The 14,815-nt window shown below is 42.4% G+C and overlaps 1 protein-coding gene across 2 annotated transcripts in view; it reads left to right on the top strand.

Moving 5' to 3' along the window:
• Positions 1-1,451: 1,451 nt before the first annotated feature.
• The window catches only part of prmt9 (protein arginine methyltransferase 9), an 83,862-nt gene continuing 70,498 nt past the window's right edge, over positions 1,452-14,815 (top strand). For both annotated transcript variants that reach the window (XR_011885757.1, XM_072256038.1), the window contains exon 1: positions 1,452-1,689. Coding sequence is in view for 1 of the 2 variants with exons in the window: in XM_072256038.1 (XP_072112139.1) it covers positions 1,507-1,689 (183 nt within the window). In the remaining variant the exon portion in view is untranslated. The remainder of the gene's footprint in view (positions 1,690-14,815) is intronic.

The raw sequence follows: 14,815 nt of genomic DNA, 5'->3' as shown, positions 1-14,815 counted from the left end.
ACCGAATTGTTACTCAGAGTTATTGGAATGTTTACAGTCTCAGTTATCCGATAAAAAGGGTGTGCTCCTCAAGTTTTATATTGTTAGAGAGGGCAAGTCCAGTGCACGAATACAGGTGACGTGGATTAAGGGAAAGGGAAGATTGTGAGAATTCAGAAGATACTCAGCGAGAGTGTGTAGCAATAGAACATGGAGGGCAGACACAAATGTGGAAATATTAAAGGAGGCAGACAGTCTTGAACACTGAAAGGTGCATTGTTCAAGAAGTCCACTGAACTATAAATACAATATCTTCAATTCCTGACATTATGAAATACTATGAATGCAAGAAAGATGAATTCTGCAGTTCGATATCTTATATAGCAAAAAGCAGGATGGAGAAAGAGTGAGTGAGAAGATTGGAGCAGGACCGAGAGAGAAAAAAATTCTGGAGAAAGGAACAGAAGTCGGGGAACTTATCAGGGAAAGCTTTTGTGGTTGGTAGAAAAGGAAAGGGGTGGTGGGAGTGGGAGGCAGGATGAGGAGAATGGGAGGGGGTGACAGGGAAGGGAAAGGGGAGGGGGAAAGAGGGAGGGGGAAAGAGGGAGGGGGAAAGAGGGAGGGGGAAAGAGGGAGGGGGAAAGAGGGAGGGGGAAAGAGGGAGGGGGAAAGAGGGAGGGAGAAAGAGGGAGGGGGAGGGGAAAGGGGAGAGGGAGGGGAAAGGGGAGAGGGAGGGGAAAGGGGAGAGGGAGGGGAAAGGGGAGAGGGAGGGGAGGAGAGCGGGGAGAGGGGAGGGGAGGGAATGTTAGGAAAGGGAGGGGGATTGGGGAGGGGAGGTGGTGGAGGGTAGGGTCTGGAGAAGTGGGTTGGGAAGGAGAGAGCAGGAAAGGGAGGAAGAAGAGGGAGGGGGTGGGGGAGCAGGGGCGAGGGGGAAGAAAGGGGAGGGGGGTGAGGGAGTGGGGTAGGGGAAGGTGAGGCGAAGCGTGGGTGGTGGAGGGGGAGGCGGGGAAGGGGAGGGAGTGGAGTAGGGTAGTGAGGAGGAAGAGGGAGAAATTGTGTGGATTGGGGTAGTTATGGTAGTGAGGGGAGGAGGTGGGGGAAGTGGGGACTGGGAGGTAGTGAGATGGCGGGAGGGGTTGAGCTTGAGGGTGAGGCGGGGCAGTGGAGGGATTGTAAGAGTGTGTTGGGAGGGGGAGAAGTTGTGGGGATGAGAGGTTGGAGTGAACTGAGAGGTGTGAGGGAATGGGAGAAGGGAGAAGTTGTGATGGTGGGGGAAGGAGAGAAGTTGTGGGGGTGGGTCGAAGGTCGAGGTGAGTTAGGAGCGTGAGGTTCAGGAGTGACAAGAAGATTAAAGGTAAAGTGTAAAATGACGGGGAGAGCAGAGTGGTTGGCGAGAGATGTTGGGTGGAACTGTTCTACAGCACCACATTTTCCCCGGCGCGGTATCTGTGCTGCGCTTCCGTAATTGTGCCCCCGGGCCGGAATCCGTGGGTTCCCGGTCAGTTCCTCGGACCGTTGTCCGTCCTCATGTCGGCTCGCAGGTCCGGGCGACGTGCCGGCAGCGGCAGCGGCAGCCGAGGGCGGGTGCGCCTGGTTTACCGCTCGTTGCAGAGCGCCCAGGATTACCTAGAGAGCGGAGACTTCGGCACGGCGTTCGCTCACTACTTGTTGTTGCTGAACCTGGCGCCCGAGCTGAAGGAGATCATCAGGGTGAGTGGGGCTGGAGTGTCGCTTCGGACATTAGGGCTGCGGACTTGGAAATAGACGCTGAAAATCAAATGACTGCAGGAAATCGGAAATAAAAGCAGAAACCATTGGAAACAATCGGCAGGTTAGGTAGCATCTCAAAAGATTTAAAAATAGATAATATGATGCTGCCTGACCTGTTGATTGTTTCCAAGACAAGCTATTCTGCAGATGCTGGAAGTCCAGAGTAATAAACACAAAACGTAGGTAGAACTCGGGCAGCATCTGTGGACATGGACAAACAGTCGACGTTTCGGCCGAGACCCTTAATCAGACTGAAGTGCTTCCAGCAGTTGCCTTCTTGATCTCCATCAAAGTTGTCCCGATGGAGCTGCTAGTTTTTCATAGAAAAAATAATTCCCGAGAAGGATGTTGTTCTGCCTGTCCTGTCCATGCTTCCTTCCTATTTAGGCTGATTCCACTTAATAACTTACTTTGTATTTATTTTGGGATCTGGGCATTGCTGGAGTTTGTTGTTTATCCCTGACTGTCCCTGAGAAAGTTGTGTGAGAGGCCCTCGTGAGTGAAGTTAACCCTATGGTTCTATTAGATTTGGAGTCCAGAGATTTACAATTAGCGATAATTAAAATGCTGGCAATATAATTCCTAATTGAGTTCTGTGTCTTGGAGCCTTCAGGTATGTATTGATATCCCCGTGACCTGCTTCCTTGCCCTTCTTGATTAAGTACTAACAGTAGATGAGTAAGTATCTTTAGTCAATTTTGTAGCAAACACATTAGAATTCATTTAAATCTTACATCCATCCCACATTCTAGCCAGCATTGCTTAAACACGTGCTTGTGAGCAGCCATTAGCAAGATGAGTTCTAAGGTATGGGAAAAGCCTGAAAGAGCTCGTGAGGGTGTTACACTTGGCATAAAACTAGACATAATTAAGCATTTTGATTGTGGTGAACGAAGTAAGGACAAAGTTTGGCTTGTGGAAGTTGACGAAGATGATGTTGAAGAGATTTTGGCACTCCTTGACCAAGAACTGATAGAAGAAGAGCTGATGCAATTGGAAGAGGAAAGGATAACAATTGAAACCGAATGCAGTAGCGAATGAAGTTGTCCAGGAACTGAATGTGAAGCAACTGCGTGAGATTTTCGCTGCAATGATTGCAGAAAAGTATGACTTTAATTTTGAAAGGGTACGTAGGTTTAGGGCATATTTGCAGGATGGTTTGAGTGCTTACAAAGAACTGTATGATCTAAAAATGTGCGCGGCTAAGCAGTCAAGCATACTGTTGTTCTTCACAGGCCTTCCACATCAGCCACAGCAGACGATGAACCTCAACCTTCGACATCAAGGCAGGCAGACATAGAAGAAGATGACCTGCCTGCCCTGATGGAAACAGACAATGATGAGATGACACCCCAGTGTCCCACCACCCCAACCCCCGGGCTGCAGACTGATACATTGCTGTGGAGAATGCAGTGGTAGCCGGGATGCACCCAATACATCTTTAAGAAAAAAGCCAAAATAAACAAACTAATTAATTAGGTGTTATTTGACATGATTTAGTAGGTTATTTTTTGGGTCTGCGAACGCTCACAAATTTTTCCTATATAAATAAATGGTAATTGCTTCTTCACTTTACGACATTCTGGCTTACGAACCATTTCATAGGAACGCTGTACCCTCGGATGGCGGGGGAAACCTGCAACACATAAAACCTAAAATAACAGTAACATATAGTAAAAGCAGGAATGATATGATAAATACACAGCCTATATAAAGTACAAAATACTTTTCCGCAGCACTGTCTAGCGCAGCCAAAATCTCGCAGAAGCACTCTGGGCAGAAACATGGTGCAAGCGCTCACAGCAGAAACACTCTCTCCGGTAAAGTAACCTTTAAACTATGAAGCTGACAAATCATACCAAGTAACACACAAAAATACACAGCCTGTATAAAGTAGAAATAATGTATGTACAGTGTAGTTTCACTTACATGAATTGGGAAGTCTCCAATAAATTGCAGTTTCGTCACAGTTAAACACTTGCTTATACGAATAACCACCTGACGCAAGCAGCAATCGCCTCTGATCTGGGCTGACATTTACGTGCCAGGTGGCACCTAATTAATTAGCTTGTTTATTTCAGCTTTTTTCTTAAAGATGTGCTGGGTGCGTTCCGACTACCGCTGCACCCCTGCATTCTTTGCAGCAATGTATCGATCTGCGGCCCAGAGGTTGGGGACCACTGCTTAAACTATGAAGCTGCCCTCACCTCAGAAACCGATCAAACCACCCATGACTATCTTTAAATTCCACTTTCGCAACACTTTCATCACCACCGTCCAGTGCTTTCTGTTTCAGCTTATTAAAAAGACTGACTGATTTCTCCTCAAGTATAAGAAAACTTAACGGAACTCCACACTTTGTACACCCATCAATCCACTCAAGCAATAGACTTTCCATTTTATCCATTATTGGATGCCGACTAAGAGAGACCATTTTGCTACGAGCAGAACCAATAGTAACATCGGCAGCTTTCAAAATTCTTTCTCTCTGTGTATAAATAGTGCGAATGGTGGACGCAGGCAAGTTCAACACGCGGACAATGTCCTTACTTCGTTCACCATGATCGAAACACTTAATTATGTCTAGTTTTACACTAAGTGTAACACCCTTACGAGCTCTTTTAGGCTTTTCCGATACCTTAGAACTCAGCTTGCTAATGGCTGCTCATAGGCATGTGTTTAAGCAATGCCGGCTAGAATGCAGTTCCGGGGGAGGAGCTTGGCTGTTCAGGCGCGTGCTGCCTTTTTTTCATAACAGCGAAAACACCTTCTGTAGCGAAAACAGGTAACTAATGTAGGTCTTTCGTAACAGCGAGGTGTCGTAAAGCGAACGTTCGGAAAACGGGGGCCACCTGTATAATGCCTTCAGTCCTGTAACTGTAGCCCTTATCGATTTTGTCCCCCTCTTGCACTGCAACTCATCAGGATAACTACCTTATCTTTGATATTTTTAAATTTCTATGCTACCACTGTCAATTTAATTGCTTTAATTTTGCTTGGCAATATTTTATGTACTGTACAGGACATTTAGAGATGCATATAATTATTGTACCGTGGAATCTCTGGTTTCATCAATGAGTCCAAATCAGTTTATTCATACACACTTATCTCTAATAGATCCATTCTGATTTTCCTATATCTTTGTAAATTCAAATTGCCTTTTTTTCTCTGGGTTTAGTGTCCACATTAGGATATTATGGACTGTAGTAGTTGGTTTATTGTCTTTTTCTGTTTTGATTTGGGATGTTATAGACTGATAACTTGTTTAGTGTTGGGATGCATTTCTGGGAGCAAGAGTGCTCACAAATCAGCGCAAGAAGGTAAATTACAGCATCCTGATATCGATTAAACATCTGTGCTGGGAACATGGTGTAAAGTGCCCTCACTGCTGCTGTGCTAGGGATCTGGGTGCTGGCATCTGGTACAGATTTCTGCCCTCTGCTAGTGTTCCCACTGCAATAAAGCACCTGCAGCTGCCTTTGTGCTGTGGTATTGCTCGAGCCGCAGCAAGCGGTGTGGCTAGTCACTGCTTTGAAGTAGAGCTCCATGTTTCACTCTGGACAGCACAGTAATTCTGGGCCATTGTTTCGGATAGGTAGTGGCTGATTTATATATGGACAAGATCTGATGGAAGCTATTGTCTAGTTTTATCTTCATTCATCTATAAAGCTTTCTGCATTTCAGAGTTGTCTGTGGAAACAAGCTCAATGGCAAGTGACCATTGAGAAATCTCAGATCTTGGGACATCGTTAGAGTGATGGTACGCTCAGGCTGGCTTTTCAATATATGGAGTACCTTAGTATTTGCCATGCCAGCCTGGTCAAAGCCCTGAGGTCCATGTGTGGATGCTGAATAGCCAGGCTACCTGCTCCAGGTAGCCCAAAACCATCTCTCAAAACTAACTTCACGTGACAGTGAGTAGAGGGATAGAATGAGGTGGAGAATAAATGCGTGGCTGAGAGATTGGAAGCAGGGGACAGTGATTCAGATTTCTGGATCATTGGGACCTCTTCTGGGACAGGTGTGACCTGTACAAAAAGGATGGGTTGCACTTGAATCTGAGGGGGACCAATATCCTGGCGGGGAGGTTTGCAAAGGCTATTGGGGAGAGTTTAAACTAGAATTGCTGGGAGGTGGGAACCAAACTGAAGTGACGGAGGAAAGAGAGGTTGGCTCACAGATAGAGAAAGATTGGAGACAGTACGAAAAGGAGGATAAACAGGTGATAGAGAAGGGATGCACTCAGACAGATGGTTTGAGATGTGTCTTTTAATGCGAGGAGTATTGTGAACAAAGCGGATGAGCTTAGAGTGTGGATCAGCACTTGGAGCTATGACGTTGTGGCCATCACAGAGACTTGAATGGTACAGGGACAGGAATGGCTACTTCAAGTGCCAGGCTTTAGATGTTTCAGAAAGGACAGGGAGGGAGGCAGAAGAGGTGGGGCGTGGCACTGTTGATCAGAGATAGTGTCACGGCTACAGAAAAGGAGGAAGTCGTGGAGGGGTTGTCTACAGAGTCTCTGTGGGTGGGAGTTAGGAATAGGAAGGGGTCAATAAATCTACTGGGTGTTTTTTATTGACCACCCAATAGTAACAGGGACATCGAGGAGCAGATAGGGAGACAGATTCTGGAAAGGAGTAATAATAACAGGGTTGTTATGGTGGGAGATTTTAATTTCCCAAATATTGATTGGCATCTCCCTAGAGTGAGGGGTTCAGATTTTTCTTGACACAATATGTAGATAAGCCTACAAGAGGAGAGGCTGTACTTGATCTGGTATTGGGAAATGAACCTGGTCAGGTGTCAGGTCTCTCAGTGGGAGAGCATTTTGGAGATAGTGATCACAATTCTATCTCCTTTACCATAGTATTGGAGAGGGATAGGAACAGAGAAGTCAGGGAAACGTTAGTCCTGACGAAGAGTCTTGGCCTGAAACGTCGACTGTACCTGTTCCTAGAGATGCTGCCTGGCCTGCTGCGTTCACCAGCAACTTTGATGTGTGTTGTTAGGGAAACGTTTACTTGGAGTAAGGGGAAATATGAGACTATCAGACAGGAACTTGGAAGCATAAATTGGAAACAGATGTTCTCAGGGAAACGTACGGAAGAAATGTGGCAAATGTTCAGGGGATATTTGTATGAGGTTCCGCGTAATACGTTCTAATGAAACAGGGAAAGGATGGTAGGGTACCGGAACCGTGGTGTACAAAGGCAGTTGTAAATCTAGTCAAGAAGAAAAGAAGAGCTTACGAAAGGTTCAAAAATCTAGGTAATGATCGAGATCTAGAAGATCATAAGGCTAGCAGGAAGGAGCTTAGAATGAAATTTGGAGAGCCAGAAGGGACCATGAGAAGGCCTTGATGGACAGGATTAAGGAAAACCCCAAGGCATTCTACAAGTATGTGAAGAGCAAGAGGATAAGACATGAGAGAATAGGACCAATCAAGTGTGACAGTGGAAAAGTGTGTATGGAACCGGAGGAGATAGCAGAGGTACTTAATGAATACTTTGCTTCAGTATTCACTAGGGAAAATGATCTTGGCGATTGTAGGGATGACTTGCAGCAGACTGAAAAGCTTGAGCATGTAGATATTAAGGAAGAGGATGTGCTGGAGCTTTTGGAAGGCATCAAGGATAAGTCACCGGGATTGGACGGGATGTACCCCAGGCTCCCGTGGGAAGCAAGGGAGGAGATTGCCGAGCCTCTGGTGATGATCTTTGCATCATCAATGAGGATGGGAGAAGTTCCAAAGGATTGGAGGGTTGCGGATGTTGTTCCCTTATTCAAGAAAGGGAGTAGGGATAGCGCAGGAAATTATAGACCAGTGAGTCTTACTTCAATGGTTGGTAAGTGGAAAAGATCCTGAGAGGCAGGATTTATGATCATTTGGAGAGGTATAATATGATTAGGAATAGTCAGCATGTCTTTGTCAAAGGCAGGTCGTGCCTTATGAGCCTGATTGAATTTTTTGAGGATGTGACTAAACACATTGATAAAGGTAGAGCCTTAGATGTAGTGTAAATGGATTTTGGCAAGGCATTTGATAAGGTACCCCATGCAAGGTTTATTGAGAAAGTAAGGAGGCATGGGATCCAAGGAGACATTGCCTTGTGGATTCAGAACTGGTTTGCCCACAGAAGGCAAAGAGTGGTTGTAGACAGGTCATATTCTGCATGGAGGCCGGTGACCAGTGGTGTGCCTCAGGAATCTGTTCTGGGACCCGTTCTCTTCATGATTTTTATAAATGACCTGGATGAGGAAGTGGAGGGATGGGTGAGTAAATTTGCTGATGACATAAAGGTTGGCGGTGTTGTGGATAGAGTGAAGGGCTGTCAGTGGTTACAGCGGGATATTGAGAGGATGCAAAACTGGGCTGAGAAGTGGCAGATGGAGTTCAACCCAGATAAGTGTGAGGTGGTTCATTTTGGTAGGTCAAATATAATGGCAGAATATATTATTAATGGTAAGACTCTTGGCAGTGTGGATGATCAGAGGGGTCATGTGGTCTGAGTCCATAGGATACTCAAAGCTGCTGCACAGGTTGACTCTGTGGTTAAGAAGGCATACGGTGCATTGGCGTTCATCAATCGTGGGACTGAGTTTAAGAGCCGAGAGGTAACGTTGTAGCTATATAGGACCCTAGTCAGACTGCACTTGGAGTACTGTGCTCAATTCTGCCTCACTACAGGAAGGACATGAAAACCATAGAAAGGGCGCAGAGGAGATTTACAAGGATGTTGCCTGGATTGGGGAGCATGCCTAATGAGAATAGATTGAGTGAACTCGGCCTTTTCTCCTTGAAGCGAAGGAGGAAGAGAGGTGACCTGACGGAGGTGTATAAGATAATGAGAGGCATTGATCGTGTAGGTAGTCAGAGGCTTTTTCCCAGGGCTGAAGTGGCTAGCACGAGAGGGCATAGTTTTAAGGTACTTGCAAGTAGGTACAGAGGAGATGTCTTTTTTACGCAGGGAGTGCGTGGAATGGGCTGCCGACGACAGTGGTGAAGGCAGAAATGATAGGGTCTTTTAAGGGACTCCTGGATGGCTACATGGAGCTTAGAAAAATAGAGGGCTATGGGTAAGCCTAGGTAGTTCTAAGGTAGGGACATGTTCGGCACAGCTTTGTGGTCTGAAGGGCCTGTACTGTGCTGTAGGTTTTCTATGCTTCTAAGCCACGGCTAAATCACTTCTGTGAAGGCACCACTGGGGAGAGTTAGTATTTTTCCTGACATTGCAGAGCACAGATTCCTTTCTTCAGAGTACAGAGGGGAATGTATCTGCAAGTGCTTGGATTGAAGGATCAAGAATGATATACTGAACTAGCGTTCTGTGGGGTGGTGTTAATTGGAACACTAGATCTGTCCCACATTTAAAAGCTGCTGCAGTTCTCTGACTGACCTTATATGCGTCCTTGGACTTCACAAGTAAGCACTTGATTCTAAGGAACTGTCTAAGAAGAAGAGTTTTTTTTATCTCCTGTTAATATTTATGTATTTATTAATTTTATTTATTTGGAACTTTGGCTATCCATTCACATATTTGTTATAGAATATTTGTTCATTCCAACATCAGCTTTTTTGTCAAATCTCAGATTTAATCATAATGATGTTTACAAGTTAAGCAGGTACAGTTCTTGGATCTTGTGGTTACTTAAGATTTTATGTTCTTTTAAAATCTGTTATCCTCTATACCTTTTTGCAGTCCAGCCAGGCTTTCTCTATTTATAATAGTTGTTGTATAATGTCAACCATAAATTTGTGAATATTCCCTTTTCATACTAATTTTAAAAAATCTTTGCTGTGTGCATCTAGGATTCCCTTGTGAATGATGTCAGGATATAATTCAAGTTCTTTGTGATGCTTGTGGATATTTTCTAGAAGTAATTTAGCAATTAGCTTTTTAAATGCAGCCTTAATTGATATCTGTTTGAGATATCAATTCTTCACATCATTTTAACGGAAAACACTTTAACTGACTGTTGTCTTTGCCTTTCGAACTGATGCTCAATTCCAAATCCCCTTTATGTTTTGGCATGTACCTGTGTATTTGCTAATGGCTAATCTGTTTCTAATCTAATCTATATGGCAGACACAAGAGATTCTGCAGATGCTGGAAACCCAGAGCAACATGCGCAAAATGCTGGAGGAACTCAGCTGGTCAGGCAGCATCTATGGAAATGAAAGAACAGTTCACATTTCAGGTGGAGACCTTTCTTCAGGATTGTTTATTCATTTCCATAGATGTTGTCTGACCTGCTGAGTTCCTCCAGCAATCTTACTTGTGTTTCTTATGGTAGATTTTGTTTAAGAGTTTGCTTTTCTTATTTGTTTCACTTTGGGAAAACAGGATCGGATTGAAAAGAAAACATTTAAATGTCAGTTGAAAGAAGGTGGAGATAGCTCATTAATTGCAGTTGCTGTCTGGAGAGATGTAACTAGAAAGAGGAGAGAATATAATACAACATGGATGCCAGAACTATGAGATCCGTAACAGCGAAGTCTTTGAAACTTTAAAATAAAATAGAATACTGGAATTATGCAGCATGTCAGTGGAAAGAGAAAAATAAGTTAACTTTATAAGTTGATAACCTTGAATAATAGTGCTGCACAAATTTGAAAAAAGCAGGATCGAAAATTATTAAATTCAGTGTTGTGCCTGGGAATGATGAGCTCATTGCAGAGCTGAAATGCTCTTTGATTTTGAGTTTTATTGGAGCAATATAAGATGCTAAAGTGACAACTCAGTTTGGGAGTGGGATGGAGAATTAAAGCGAAGGCAGCTGAAAACAGACTGAGTGGATGCATTTTGCAAAGCTGTCAGTCAATATGTGTTTGGTTTATCCAATGTGACAGATCTCATCACGAGCATTGAATGCAGTGCACTAAATGGGAATACACGCAAGTGATTGCTGCTTCACCTGGAAAGGATAATTGTGTCTTGGATGATTGGGGGTGGGGGGGGGGAGATGTTAAAGGATAGGTGTTGCATGTCTTGCAGTTGATAGGAAAGTGCCTTAAGAAGGGAAATCAGTGTTGGTGAAAATGGAAGAGTGGAAGTTTCAGATGGAATGGCTCGATGGATCTTCAGAGATGCTGAAAAGGGAAGGGAGGTGAAAATGTGTTTGGTGGTATTTCACTGGGTGATGTAGAGGATGATTCACCGAATGTATAGGTTAGTGGAATGGAAGGTAGAAGTCTTTTCTTGCTCTGGGGGGGTGGGGGTGGGAGGGGGTTGACACCAGAAGTGCAAGAATTATCACTGATGTGGTTGAGAATCCTGTCAACATTTCTGGAGGAGAAACCATAGTAAGGGGTAACACTTCGGAACCACCGGTATAGAAGGTGTCATTATCAGAATAGATAGAAAAGAGCCAGAGTAGCTGGGAGAATAGAATAGAGTCCTTGCAGGAAACAGATGGGAGGGGTGGTTGAGATAGCCATTTGAGTCTGGAGTTGCAACTTGGATATGAAGTTATTAAATTATTTATAAATATATTGAATAACCTAGGTCTTTGTAGAGATCCCTGAGTACACGGCACAACTTTCCCTATCATTTACTCATATTTTTTATCTATTGTCTCCTAACCAACAGCTATCTCCCAACTTCATGGATTCTACCAAATGTTCTTGATAGCATTTTAAATGTGCTTATACTCAAAGGGAATGATAAACGGGGCATGGGGACAAAATTATTAAAATGTCACTCTCTTGTGAAAACCTGGAGTAAATCAATTCTTTTAAAGATATAATTTCTGTTGTTGTCCACATTAGAATTGGTTCACTCAGATGATGGCAGTTAGCAACATGTACTATACTTCTGCTATGTTTAAAGTATATGGTTGTCATTTTATTTATATTTCTTTTCTTTCTGGAAACTTTCCCCATATTTTTAACAGCATGTGCCATAGCCTAAGGTTTTTGTAGATCCTGTGCGTCTTCAGCATTGGCTTTATAGGCCTCACCTAGTTAGCACTGTTCCATAATTCCATGCACTTACCTCATTGTCACAGGCATATGAAAGCACTTAGTTCACACATTGCTCCTCCCCACCAACCCAAGATAACTGATTTATAGAAGAGCTACAAGTCAAAAGTAGGTTAAAATACTTATTATAGAAGAAAATGGGCTGGGTACCTACGGCTCAGTGTTAATAGTTTTCCAAGCATGGCAGCTTCACGATGATAGCATGGTGAAGTGCTGAAGTGGAGCTCTAAATTATAACCTCTGAAGTTATGAAAATTCTACAAACTGAGAGTTTGCTAATAGACTTACCTAAAGGGTGCACCTGAATGGTAGAGGTGAAGAATGAGCAGCCATCATGATCTTGGTTCTGCAAACATGAACATTCATTTGGCCTTTGAGCCTTCTCCTCTGTTTAAACGCTGAAATTATGAGTAGGAAAAGACTATTTGGATTATCTGAACTCATTACCATGATCCAGCTTTCTTTACATCTCTTTTGATCTCTTTAGCCATTAGCACGATAATCCTTGAATATATTTAATAATATGGCCTTATCTGCTGTCTGTGGTATGAATTACACAGGTTCACCATTCTTAGGAGAATGAAATTTCACCGCAATTCAGTCCCATATAGCCTACACTGTATCCTTGGGCTGTGACATTTTCAAAAGCTATAAATTGATCAACATGATTTTCCTTACAAAGCCGTGTTGACCTTTTCAGGTGTCACGTGACCGGCAACAATGAATATAGAATTGAGACAGGTTTTATAAAAACAAACAAACATTTATTAAACTCTGCTAAAAATAGCGAAATGTATTTAAACGACTAACTTAACTGGAAGTTAACTGCTATAAGGTAACTCTGTATCAGTTCTTAAAAGGGTAAATGCGAAAACAGTTCTTAAAGTGGTAAATTTGAACACAGTTCTTAGAATAGTAAATTCGAAAGTCCAAGAGATTAATATAGTCAATCAGGAGAGACTTTCCTGAAGTAAAGAATTCCTCAAAGACGTCACGTTATTGTTGATCCCAACCGGAACCTACCTTGTTCACAGGATTCACAACGACAGAAATAAAATGGTTTAAAGGAACTGACCTTTTCCTCTGGAGAATAGACACTGCACTATCCTTCCTACTTTAGCAAGGGATATCTCAGTTGCAGGTCACTTTTTCTTGAACGAAGATTCAATAAAGTTCAATCCTCTCCAAAACCGCCAAACGATATCAGCTTTACTCGACTCGGCGAATTCCTGTACTTTGGTAAGGTCTTCACTCTCCAATGCTACTTACAATAGAAAGTAGAACTCCACTTTAAAACAGAACTGCGTCATAAGATGAATACGCAGCATAACGGAGTAACTGACTGACGATCTAAAATGAAACTAACTGCGTCACCAGGTGAACATGTCATCACGTGACCTCACATCGGCAGGAAAATTACATCAGGTGACCTCCACAAGACCATTACATCATGCTTATCAGCTGCTCAATTACATCATGGTCATAAGACAGTCACAAGACATCCATGAGGTATGTAACACCTCCCTCCAAAAAAAAAATTATTTTGGTCTTTTAGGAGCAAAATTTTAACAATTAACTATTTACAAAAAAAAATACAAATGTATAAAATTTACAATGTACACAATATACATAGTATTATCATACAGCATCTTGCAAACTAATATACAGTAGGAGTGTTACAAATGTTAAAATACCACTCCATATAAAAAAATTACATTATACATTTAACAGCTAGATAAACAATCAGCGATCACATTATCTTTACCTTTAATATGAGTTATCAAAATATTATACTCCTGTAACATCAAACTCCAATTTAGTAATCTTCTATTTTTGTTTTTCATCTTACTCAAAAACACTAACAGATTATGGTCGGTGAAAACTATGAGTGGTTTCTGAGTAGTACCAACATACACTTCAGAATGTTTTAAAGCCAAAACAAGAGATAATAATTCCTTTTCTGTAGTTGAATAATTTTTTTGATGGGCATTAAATTTCTTAGAAAGGTAAGCTACCGGATGATCAACTTCATCACCCTCATCCCTTTGAAGTAACACTGCTCCTGCTGCTTCATCACTAGCATCGACAGCTAATGAAAATGGTTTTTCGAAGTCAGGGGATTTGAGCACAGGTTGACTACGTAGTATAGTTTTCAATTTATCAAAAGCCTCTTGACAAGGCTCTGTCCAAACAAACTTTTCATCTTTCCTCAAGAGGTTAGTTAATGGAAGAGCAATGTTTGCAAAATTCAAAATTTTCGGTAATACCCTACCATACCCAAGAATCTTCTGAGAGTTTTCTTACCAGTTGGAATGGGTACTTCTAAAATTGCCTGAACTTTTGCCTGAACAGGAGCTAATTTTCCTTCACCCACAACATAACCAAGGTAGGTCACCGTGGCATGACCAAGTTCGCTTTTAGCTAAGTTAATAGGTTAGCTTTTGAAAGTCTTTCAAATAGTTTCTCCACTGCAGTAATACGTGCTTTCCAAGTATTATTTCCTGTAAGTAAATCATCAATATAGACATCTGTATCTTTTAACCCGTGAATCACACTACTAATCATCCGCTGGAAAGTACCTCGTGCATTCTTCATCCCAAATAGAAGAACATTATATTCATATAACCCAGATGGGGTTACAAATGCAGAAATCTCTCTACATCTATCCGTCAATGGAACACTAATAACCTTTTAACAAATCAATCTTTGTAAGAAACTTTGCTTGTCCAATTTTATCCACACAATCATCTACCCTAGGGATTGGATATGCATCAGTTTTTGTCACAACATTCACCTTCCTGTAGTCTGTACAAAACCTAATACTATTGTCTGGCTTAGGCACCATAATACACAGTGAACTCCAATTAAAATTAGAAGGTCTAATAATATTATTCTCTAACATATACTTAATTTCTTGTTCAGCAAGTTCACATTTTTCCCTGTTCATCCGATATGGTTGTGGTCTTATGGGTTTTGCCTCTCCAACATCTACATCATGTGAAACTACTGTGGTTCTTTTAGGAACGTCTGGAAATAAATCCCTGTATTTAAAAATTAACTGTTTCATCTGCTCTCTCTGCT

This window comes from Mobula birostris, chromosome 4 (genome assembly GCF_030028105.1).
Source record: "Mobula birostris isolate sMobBir1 chromosome 4, sMobBir1.hap1, whole genome shotgun sequence".
Lineage (NCBI taxonomy): Eukaryota > Metazoa > Chordata > Chondrichthyes > Myliobatiformes > Myliobatidae > Mobula > Mobula birostris.
The sequence above is the reverse complement of the archived record's forward strand: the minus strand, read 5'-3'. Positions and strand labels throughout refer to the sequence as shown.